Raw genomic sequence first — 12,331 nt, forward strand, 5'->3', positions numbered from 1 at the left:
TATCTTTCATGTAAATACCTTGTCACATCGGCTACAAAAGTGCCATGCAAATGCCTGTTCTCAATTTCAGATGACATTGTAAATAAGAAGCAGGCAGCAAGTATCTCCGTAAACGTAAACAAACTTGTTTGTCTTAGTGATTGGTTGAACAAGAAGTATGACTGAGTGGACTGTAGGCTCTAATGCTTTACATTGTTTTGTTTTTGAGTGCAGTTATGTAACAAAAAATCTACATTTATAAGTTGCACTTTCTTGATAAAGAGATTGCACTACACTACTTGTATGAGGTGAAATGAAAAATACTATTTCTTTTGTTTATCGTTTTTACAGTGCAAATATTTATAATCAGAAATATTGAGTACTGTACACTTTGTATTCCGTGCTGTAATAGAAATCAATATATTTGAAAATGTAGAAAACATCCAAAAATGTTTAATAAATTTCAATTGGTATTCTATTGTTTAACAGTGCAATTAATCACAATTTTTTTAATTGCAGTTAATTTTTTCGAGTTAATCATGCGAGTTAACTGAGATTAATCATCAGCCCTACATTTTTTCTTTTTTAACCAATCCTGAAATTTAATCTGAGGTATTTCTTTTTGTTTAGTCGTTCTTGTTTCTCATTTCTTTTCCACCGCCACCCTTTATTTTGTAGCCCTGTGCCAGTTCAGAGAGCTGGGGGACTTAATGTTTTACATGCACCACTGCATGGACAGATAGGAAGTTGTACCAAGGTCGAGAGATGCTAACCTACTCATAGAAGAAAAGTTACAGTAACTTCCTAGTTCAGCAAACAATTATTCCTCTGTGATATCAGTTTGGGCAACATCAAAACCACAATAAAAAAGTACATTTTCCACCACAGAAAGACAACAGCAACAGCACGCTGCTATTTTATAAATATATATATTTTCTCTCCTTCCGCCACCTGCATGAATTTAGGAATAATATCAGGCACAAGAGGACTCCCCTGGTACCAGCATCAGTTAGTCACTTCAACCTATCATTTAGTAGAGCCTTGTGTATAGAACTTTTTCCCCTCCAGCCCTTTTCTTTTAAGATACAGTGGTAATTTTATTCAAGAAAATGACTGATTCACCTGGTCTGACCTCTTAGCACAACATATTTTTAAATGCTGCTTATTTTGTTTTCCTAAAAATACCATTCATTCTGCACATCCTTAGTTAAAAATGGGTTTAATGAGATAATAAAGCACAGAGTTTTCTGCATTAATCTTCATTATGTTTCTTAAAATACTCACACAATGTCACTGAGGTATCATTGACTGGTCATTCTCTCTCCCTTCATCCCCCTCTCTAATTAAGAAGGGTGGTACTAATACAACAATAAATGGTTTGCACTAGATCTTATTCAATTTTGCTGAGTGCTGGGAGAAAAAAGTCAAAGCTCCTGGCTTGTAATTTGCACAGTTCAACTGCTCACTGTAACTACTTAGATCAGCAACTTCTCAAACCAATTAAAGCAAAGGATTCTGGGATGGACATACTCTACATGACAAAGTAGTGATTTCTAGGCTCTGGCATGGTATTAAAATTGTTTATTGAAAGCTACTGAATCTCACTGTGGTATGAATGGTAATTCAGAGTCATCAATGTGAAAAGAAAATACGTTGTTTTTTTTAAGCTTCTTGTTAGATCCTGCAATCTCAATTCATTCCCAGTGATCTATAAGGAAAGTGCAGAGTCTTACCCCACAGCCCAGTCCATTGCTTGGCTCACATACGATTTTTCTCACTTCTGGTTCAGGAAGCAGGCCAGCACCACATCCGGGAGTAGGACACAGCACTCCGCCCATCTGCAGCACACACTCTTCTGCACCGTAGCGCTGGTAGCGGTCGTACTGCAAGGAAAAATACATGTACTGTAGTTCAAAGAGCCTGGGGGGAAGGGGGGAAATCCCAAACTGTCTCGCTCTGGTTTATCTTGCTCAATTAAATCAGCAGTTATGATGTTTCTTTTAGATAGTAAAATCAGGTTATTTGTCAGATGTTTGGGGACATCAAAGTACTGCCACATTGTTTCAGGACACAGGGTAAATGCCACAATGCTTCATTCCACATTAGATACAAATTGGGGGGAGGAAATCAAAGAGCTGTAGCCAGAAATTAACAGTATAATGAGTCAGAGCCAAAAGTATCCCACAATTACACAAGACAACTTTCTTTTGAAAAACATATTCCAGATAGACAAACTGAGACACAAAATCTTTCTGTGGGTAACTATTTTAATTTCATGTGTAGGTGTTTCTATTTCTCATAGTAGTGTCAGTGTTTCACAGACTTTCATTAAGTAGCCTCACAACACCAGGGAGGGAAGAATCTCAATTTTACAGATGGAGTCACCAGAAAGTTAAGTGACCTATCCAAGTTTACACAGGAATTCTGTGTCAGAGTCAGAAATAAAACCCAAATCCTATGAGTCCTAGCCCAGTGCCTTAGCCATGACACCACTCTGTCATGTGTCTAAGAAAGAAGTATAAATTGGACCATCTCTGTCACTTTTAATCAGTACCTTACTTCAGGACTGCTTGCAGAGTATGGGTGGCAGAAACTGATCCTAAGTAAAGAAATATAAGGATCTCTCTGGTTTATCACTGGGGTTAATCACAGCCTGTGAACTTGTTTTTAAACATGACTGTCTTTGTCTACAGTAGGTGCTAAGGAGAATTGACCAAAACATGCAGGGAACATTTTCATCCAAATTTTGAATCTTTGGAAAATTTAGACAAACTCAACAAGTTCTAAAATATTTTAATCAGCATGTTAGTTAACACATTTAAAAACCACCATTCATTTCAGAGTGTAGACAGACCTTAAGACAGTTAGATGGAACCCAGGTGTTAAATACAGCCTGTGGGCTAGATCAGTCCAGCCCAATATATATTTATGTGGCCATTGGCCCTCCTGACATATTCAGATTGCACAAAATTTCAGCTTTCATTTTTTAAAAAGTAAAATTCTAGCCCTTGTGGTTGTGAAGAAAACCTTAAAAATGTTACATGAGGGTAAACCAATTCTGTGTTTGCTTCTTAAGTCTGCAGAGAACCTGAAACAATAAAGGAGACAGGTTTGAACTCTAGCCACATCACTTGAGTGTGTCAAGCAAATGACATTTTAATGTCATCATTGCACTGTCAATCACTGTAGAAGGTGAAATGGGGTATTGAAAAAAGGTCCAGAGAGAGGTGGGAATTGAGAATTTGCAACTGCAGGGAAGGAAATGCAGGGCGAAGAGCAGAGAGGAAAGACAGGGAAGAAGAACAGAAACAGAAAGGAAGATGGAGAAGAAGGAAGAGAAACAACGGATAGAAATAACAGTGGTCCAAATGGTGGGCATATTTTCCCACTGAGTGACAGTGAGTCAATTAAGTATGTAACAAATAATAATAACTAGAAGTTTGGTTATTATGTAAAGGCCCGTTTCTACCCTTGAACTATAGTACACTTCTCCGTGATGTCAGTGGGCCTTCTGCTGAAGATGGAGTGTACACAGTCCCAAATTAAGGCCTCAGGCCATAGACCACAACGATAAGTGGAGTTTGGCTCTCTCTGCTGTATGAGTTTGGCACTCTGGTCTAGATGGAATCTAACATGGTGTAACATGCATACTGCAGGTGCAAGAAGAAGTTTAAATTACACCAACTCACACTTCTGATCTGTACATTTGGTTTTTAGTCACTGGTGTAGCTGCAAAAGTATAAACTCCTACTGTAGTCATGCTTTATGTCACTGCAGTAACTGGTCTAGCTTACCCTGGTTTCAAATTGGGATAAGCTAAACGGATACAAATCAGCTTGCACTAGGTTAAATCATGTCTAAAATATGGTTTTGCACTGATTCAGCTCTACCAGCAGTTGGTAAAACTCCAGTGTAGAGCAGATCTCAGTGAATCTGGCCCATTGCACAATGAATAAATAAAAGAGAAAAAACTAAAAGGCAAGAGGGAAATGAGTTGGATGAATTTTCTCAGAAGATGGGGAAATGAGCTGAAGGTGTGCAAATATCACAAAACACAGTGTAAAATTACAGCTTTAATGAAAAGATTTAGTACTTCTTAAAATTCTACCTAATATATAACTCATGACAATTTTGGATTACCAAAAACACAACCGCACCAAAACTATGGAAAAATGAAGCAATGAATCCAACCCCCCACACAGGGAGGATGCAAATGAGCACTTTAAACACAGGAGCTCCTATGCACATTTTGCAGGTACATTTTAGTAGGCCCCTCATCATTTTGCAGGAGTTACATGCTACAAGTAACACATTCTTTTTCGCTGTATTTTTTAAAACAAGTATGAGAGTTTTGAAAGCCACAGTCAAATTACGTAATATCCACGTTAAAAATAATAATCTTATATCCTGTTTTATAAAATCTTTTCCAAACAGTTGGGAAAAATCTATAAAAAAATCCATCTCTCTTTATATTGAACAAAGCAAAATACAAAAGCTAATTGGAGAAATACCCTTTTAAAGAAGAATCATTCAGTGTATGAGAGGCATGAGCAAATCAGTTGGAAATTGGGGATTAATATCTTATATGCCTTCTTGTTAGAAAGGAATTTGAAGACATCAGCATTTAGAGAGGCATATATGACACGTGTCTGCAAGGTCCCCTTGAACGTGGGGGCTCAACAAGTCAAATGGTGTTTAATATTATTATGCATGAACCCATTTATCCCAGGGTAATGGGATAAATATTTAATGTTGGAATCTATCAATTTTCAACCAAGTTTGTGATTCTTGCAGTAAATATGTTGAGTGCTCTGAGTCATTCTGCTGGCCTTGAACGGAAGTGCTGGTAATCACAGCTGCAAAGCTCTCTGAGGACCTCATTTTTTGTAAAAGCACAGAGTGGACCTGAAGGTGAGGAGGGAGATTGTCTTACCCTGTCTTAAAAGGTAACATTCAATTGTGCTGAATGTTTGATTGTTAGTAGCTTCCTATTATAGACACAAACACCAGCAATACTACAGTTGAGGGTCTGTCAGCATTTCCATTATAAATCCTCAGCTGAAAAGAGAAAATGATCTCCAGTCTCAAACTTGACATAAAAGAAGGCAGCAAGATTTCCCCCACTGTAATAAAAAAATTTTCATGACAAAAATCAATTCTGTCTTCATAAGTTATAGGCAGCAAAATGGATTTACAGGGTTCATTGGGAAAAAAGCATCATATTTTGTCCAACGAATTTGACATGTTATACTGGTTCAGCACAGAAATCATGCCAAATCATTATACAATTATAGCACTGTCAAGAATGATTTTCATACCATAAAAAGCCAAACAAATGGATCAATTGGAAAACAGAGAAGATCCTACTAAATGCTTTGCACATTCGGCTATCCACTTACAAACCTGTCTCCCACCTCTAGAGCTCAGATACATTTACAGAGGTGTCATTTGCCAATATTTTTCTTTTCTGTTTATACTGTAGATCAATTAAAGGCCCAGACATCAACTGAAAATGAAGAAGCAGAACTGTACAAGTCTTCTGTCATAACAAAAATCAGTTATATTCTAATATACATTGTATTCTAAGGTTAAAGAACAAAATATCTCACTTTATATTAAGGGTACATTTATAAATAGCTTATAAAGGGTTAATACACAATGAAGAAGTGTTTAAATCATTTGCTACAGAATTCAAGAGGGCAACAGATTGCTGTCAGAGGGCAGCCTTAACTGCAGTGCCCTCTTGCAACAGGCCCTGGCATGACCAGTGCACCCATTTCTCCCCTGAGGTAACCCACAGACTCTACTTTAGGCTATCTTGCTTCAATAGTACCTCTTCATGGGGCTGGGTTTATTACAAGAACACAGTGCAAATAGTTCAAAATTCAAATTCCCAAAACATAATTTGCACTGCGGTGATAAACAAGTAATCTTTAAAATCACATATCCTCAGGGCCATTGATGCAACACAGACCACATTCCGGTGTCTTCTGCCACACCTGGATTCTTTGTTGGTCCTCTTCTGTCCCTCTTTCAGGATGGCCCCCACAGCCCTTCCAGCTGGAGTGCAACCCCACTCTTCCTAGCAGGAACCCCCACGGCATCTCTGATGGGTGATCTTCCTCACAAGAGGAGCATCCCTCACTCCTCCTGACCCTCTCTTTGTTCTTCTGGGTCCAGCTCTCCAGTACAGAGATGTCAGCTGCTAAACCGCACCAGTGCTCCCCCTTCCTTCAACCCTCTCCAGCCTTCAACTTTGGCACTCTGGCTTAGAGCCAGCAGGCACCTCCCTGTGCTGCTACTCTTGCCATCAGTCCTTTCCAATGGATCTGCCCTACCTCTCTGCCTTGGGGACACCAGCCAGCAAACCCCTCTTGCTGCTCTCCTTTCCTTCTGCCTTCCCCCAAGAGACACCTTCTGTATCTAGCAGCTCTCACCTGCTTCTTTTCCTCACTCTCACTCAAGCAGCTCTAATTCACCGGGTCTCTTAAAGTCCTGAGGTGCTGCCCTACCTCTTAAATGACCAAATGGAAGCACCTGTTCTGGCACAGGGAAGCTGGATCCACTTCATTCTCTGGGGCCAACCACCCTGTGACAGTTGCATACAATCATGGATTAGAACTCTCTAACACCTTCTACTTAGCATTATGTGTAACACATAGAACTCATGTCTGTAACATGTTTACAACAGGTGAAATTTTCATAATTGTCCAAGTGACTTAGGAACCTAACTTATTTTTAGAAATAGGCAAAATACACGTGACAATAGGTTTTAGGATCCTAAATCACATAGACACCTGTGAAAACATTACCCATCTATTTATCATTTATGAACACCTTATACATTATTTATGGATGTATCTTTAATGTCAATTGGAACTGAACAAACTATACTTAGGATAAAGGTATATTCCACCATTTCAGACAGACTTCTGAATGATCTAATGGACGGGGCACTGGACTGGACAGCTACTAAAGAGATCTGGATTCAATTTTTGACTCAGGCACACACGTTATGGGTAACTTTAGGTAAAACGCTTGATCTACTCTGCACCTCCATTTTCCATCTGTAAAGTGGGGGTGATACTTCTCTACCACACAGGGATGTCGCAAGGATAAAAATCCATTAATAACTGAGAGATCATCAGGTACTATGGTGATGAGGGCCATATAAGCAGAAAGAAATTAAAATTTCCCCAAACAACCATTTAATAATGACATCCAGCATGGAAGGAATCAACCACAAGCCTTCTACCATTGTTAGAAACTAGCTTTAAAAGTAATCTGATGTAAATTTGTGAGGCATTCAGATATTGCTATGATGAAGGCCACAGAAATATCTATAAGTAAATAACTGGAGACTGCCAATTTTCATACATGCATAAACAAACATGGAAAAAACTTGTATTGTGTAAATTTCCCAATTAACAGTATTTAAAAAAATGCTTAAAATTAGGGTGACCAGATGTCCTCTTTTTATAGGGACAGTCCCGTTTTTTGGGACTTTTTCTTATATGGGGGCCTATTACCCCCCACCCTCTGTCCCATTTTTTCACAGTTGTTATCTGGTCACCCTACTTAAAATACACTTAAAATTGTGCTTAATTTTAAGTGACAAGCACTCCATCAACTAAGTCTTTTGCATGAAAAATATATTAATGCTACAGGAGAAAAATCCGCTGAGGAGTTCTGGAAGGTGACCAGATCATTCTGGGGACTGGAAAGGGCACATGGTAGCCTATCACTATTATGACACAGATTTGAATGCAGCAAGGTTGCTAGTAATCACAAAGCTGAGGGTATTTGAAGTTTTTGGGCATTTAGTATATTTGGAACTTTAAAGGGCCAATTTACCAAAGCTGAAAGCAATGGTTAGCATAACTGACTGGGAACCAAAATTTAAAGTGCGGGTGTTTACAAAAACTGTGTATTGTTCAAGGACATAACAACTGGATGTCCAAAAAGCCACATTTCCACAGACATAAAAGAAGGTAAGCTTGCCAAAAAGCCATACTGGTTAAAAGGAGATTTGGAAGCGCTGCTAAAACATAAAACATCAATATGTAAAAGGAGGAAAAACAGGGGAAAAGGGCAATGAATATAAGCTACAAGTTAAAAAATGTAGGTGTCAAGGGAAGCTAAAGGAATCAATGAAATATCAATGGCCAGTAAGATTAAACACAATAAGATGGCATTTTAAAAACATATTAGGAAACAAAACCAACAAAAATCCCTAGGTCAGGTATAAGTCCATTGCTAGACGTGGATGGTAAAATTGTAAATAATGCTGCAGAAAATGTTCAATAGATATTTCTTTTCTGTATTTGAAATGAAGCAGGAGAAAGTATCCATATGATGTTGTGGATAGAATAGAAAGTTTACCATCTGTGATAAAGGAGGATGTGAGTCAGCAGCTGCTCAAATTAAACATTTTCACATCCACAGGACTGGATTACTTCCACGTAAGAGTCTTAAAAGAACTACCCGAGGAACTCTCTGCATCATTGTTATTTTTTTAAATAAATCTTGGAAACCTGGACTAAATCCAAAGGATTGGAGGCCTATCAATGTAGTTCCAATATTTAAAAAGGGTTTAAAGGATAACCCAGGTAAGCCTGATGTTGATTCTGGATAAAATAATGGAAAGTTAATTTTGGACTCTATCCATAAAGAATTAAAGGCTAAAAATAGCTTTTTGCCAGTCAGCATAATTTCATGGAAGGTTATGTCTTATCAAACAAACCTGTTGTCTTCTTTAAAAAAAAACAAACAACCAAAATAACCCAAAAACCAAGATAACAGGTCTGATTTTTTTTAAAAAAGAAACTGTGGTGATATAGTAAACCTTGATTTCTCTAAGGCATTTGACTTAGAACATGTCTTCACTGTGGGCTAAATTGGCACTGCTGCGATTGATGCAGCAGCAACGATTTAGCAGGTCTGGTGAAGATGCGATAAATCAATGGGAGAGTGCTCGCCCCTTGACTTCAGTACTCTACCTTAATGAGAGATTGAAGCTATGTTGATGGGAGAGCATCTCCCGATGACACAGAGCAGTGTAGAAACTGTGTTAAGTCAATGTAAACTACTTCAACTTAAGTTGCGTAACTTACATTGCCGTAACCCTCTGGTCTAAACAAGGCCTTAATTCCCCATGACATTTTGAGTGAAAAGCTTGCATTATGTGGAATTAACAGGACACACATTATTCTATGATTTAAAAACTGGCTTGCTGACAAATCTCGAAATGTAGTGTTACTGGGGAGACATCAAAGAGTAGGACAATTTCTTGCAGGGTTCCAGAGGGACTGGTTCTTGGTCCAACAATATTCAATATTTGTATCAATTATCTAGATGATTATATAACATTCTTTGGTGTTAAAGTTTGCAGAGGACACATAGATTGGTGCAGTACTAAATAATGAGGAGGACAGGTCTGATCTGAATCACCTTGTGAAATGGCCACAATCCAACAAAAATGCATCTTAATACAGCAAAATGCAAGATAATACATCTGAGACAAAGAATGAAGGTCTGTAACTACAGAATGGGGGAGACTGTGTGGAAAGCAATGACTCAGAGAAGGACTTGGGGATCAATGAAGATAACCACCTGAATTTGAGCTCTCAGTGCAAAGCTGTGGCAAAAAGGGCTAAAGCAATTTCTGGATGTATAAGAAGGGGAATATCTAACAGAAGTAGGGAAGCAATTTTGCCTCTATACACAGTATTGATAAGACCACTGCTAGAATACTATGTCCTGTACTGGTGTTCATGTTTCGTGAAGGATGGGAAATATGAAAGAGTTCAAAGGAGGGCCACAAAAATGATCCAGGGGCTGGAAAACAAGCCTCAGGATGTGAAGCTTAAGGAGCTCAACCTATTCAGCTTATCAAAGAGAAGGTTGAGAGGTGATTTGATCACCATCTATAGGTATTTATACGTGGAAACGATATTCACTGGACTGAGGTAGCTTCTAATCTTGCTGAGAAACAAGTTTAATTAATAACAAGATTCACTAGCTGGAAGCTGAAGTTAGACAAATACAATCTTGAAATAAAATGCAATTTCCTAGCAGTGAGTTTAATTGTAACATTGTAACAGTGTAACTCACCAGGGCTTGGAGTCTTTAAGACAAGAATAGATAGCTTTCTAAATGATATGCTGACAAATCCAGCATGGGTGGCACCTGAGTCTCTCCTATTCTCTGCCTATGGCACACAGCAGTTGAATCTCCTGAGTCTGAAATACTTCTAACAGAAGTCATTGGACTCAGTAATGGGGTATTTAAGTGAAATCTGATGGTATGTGTAACCCAGGAGGTCATGCTAGATAATCTGATGGTCCCTTCTGGCCTTAAACTCTATGAAAGGTCTATGTAAAATACCAACCAACGAAACTTCTGATCAGAAATGGTATTAAATGTCATGCTTGTTGCCAGTCTCGGGTGGGGGCGGGAGGAGGCAATGATTTAATGAACCTAAGACTTTTATATACTTGAAGTAGTGCCTTCAGATCAGGGTAGAACTACATTGGAAAAGCAGACTACAGAAGCTTCTAGTGCCCCGGCCAATGCTGAACTGTATATATTCTTAGGCTAAACAGAGAACTTCTAAAGTCCAGCGTGGTTATCTAGCACTTAAATGAAGTCCAGATCATTCCTTCCCAGAGAGAAATCTATGAAAAGACAAACTTAAGCTGCAGTTTCCACCACATCTTGATGTTGAGGTATGCACAGTTTGGCACTTACAGATTTAGCAGGGACCTCCTAATGGAGAGGGGCATATAGATGGAAGCTGGACAATCATAATATCCTCCCCCTCCCACTTCCCATTCCTTCATGGGATCCACTTGGAGCTCTGAACAGTTCCTGATTTTCTAGCCACCATATATTAGGCCTGGTTTTCTCTCACTTAAGTGTAAATCCAGTGGCTTTAACAGAGTTACTCCTGATCGACATGAGTATAAAACTGGTGTAAGTGGGGATCAGAATCTGCTCAGCTGTGTTAAGATTTGGAGATTAAACAAGCCTCTAATAGCTAGGTGCACAAAACCATTCTGAAATATGTTTCTGAAAACATTACTTACTTGCCAGGGCTCTCTAAAATAGCATAAGCAATATTGTAATTCTGTATTTTAAAAATTATGTATATTGCTTTTTCTTTCTACGTATCTAAGAACATCTGATAGTACAATTCCCAGGCTAAAGTTTAATGATAGCTGCAAATCAAGAATTTCTAATATTTAAAAGGTAATTTAATTACTTTTTAAAACTCCAAGTAAGGGTGTTTCAGAGGGAAAAAATCCACTTGCTAGGGTCAGGTTGTTTTTACTATTCCCATAAATAAAATAATCACCTGTATATTTTAAAATTAATTTTGGAGGCTCCTAGTCTATAGGTGGACTTAGCATTTTAGGTAATTTTTGTCACATGTTTATAATATATATCTAAAATGTACATAATGCAATTATTTGATACCAAAATCCAAAAAATATAAGATACCTAGTGCTAACATAAATACTTTAAAAAAATCTATCAGGTATGTAAATATGATTATAAATAGGAAGTGAGGGAGTAACTGACATTCACACAAAGGGAGATGATGGATTAGAATTCAGGAGTTCCTGGCTCTTCCTCATTTGTGCAGAGCACTCTGCCACTTTACAACTCCTGTGCTATTGGCCACCCACTGTTGGCTGGCTGGGATGGGGAAGGGTGAAACTATGGTACCACCTCCTCTCTGTTCCCTTTGGGACATTATGCATGCAGGCATGGGGAGCAGGAAAGGAACTGTGCTCTTAGTTCCTGGGCTGGAATTCTGCCTGGATCTTGAGGGCCATGAAATGCCAGATAAGGCATCTTGGGCTCCCTCTGCAATTGTGCAAAAGCATAAAGACCAAGGTGAATCTGGTCCTTAAAAACAAGAGAATATTTCAGATAAGAAGCCAATGATAAGCCCTGTGCAGGATGATTTGTAGATGAAAATTGCTGCAAAGAAGGAATTTGAAGGAGAGGGTGCAAGATGGACAAAAAAGGGGAGATTATTTTAAGTTTATGGGACAGCATGAAAGAAGGCATGAAGCTGAGAAAAGGAAATAAAATAAGAAGCAAGGAGAGAAGACTATGAAAAATATAGGTGGTGAGAAGGGGGGTGTGGGACATGAAAGCAGATATAAGAGAGGCATGTAGGGCCTTGACAGTGAGGTTCAGGAGATTGGATTTTTTTTCTCCAGTTTAGAGATGAAAAGCCAGTGAAAGGATTTAAGAAATATCATGATGCCTTCTCAGTGACAGAAGAGAGCAAGATGACTTTAACAGTGAACTTTTACATTGTGTGGAAGGAGAAGAGAGT

The 12,331-nt window shown here is 38.5% G+C and overlaps 1 protein-coding gene across 3 annotated transcripts in view; it reads right to left on the reverse strand.

Moving 5' to 3' along the window:
• Positions 1-12,331, reverse strand: part of PRKN (parkin RBR E3 ubiquitin protein ligase) — a 1,278,888-nt gene that overhangs the window by 176,337 nt on the left and 1,090,220 nt on the right. For all 3 annotated transcript variants that reach the window (XM_084622668.1, XM_084622669.1, XM_084622667.1), the window contains one exon: positions 1,713-1,862. In XM_084622668.1, the coding sequence (XP_084478794.1) occupies positions 1,713-1,862 (150 nt within the window). The remainder of the gene's footprint in view (positions 1-1,712; positions 1,863-12,331) is intronic.

Source organism: Lepidochelys olivacea (genome assembly GCF_965140295.1).
Source record: "Lepidochelys olivacea isolate rLepOli2 genome assembly, chromosome: 3".
NCBI classification, from domain to species: Eukaryota; Metazoa; Chordata; order Testudines; family Cheloniidae; genus Lepidochelys; species Lepidochelys olivacea.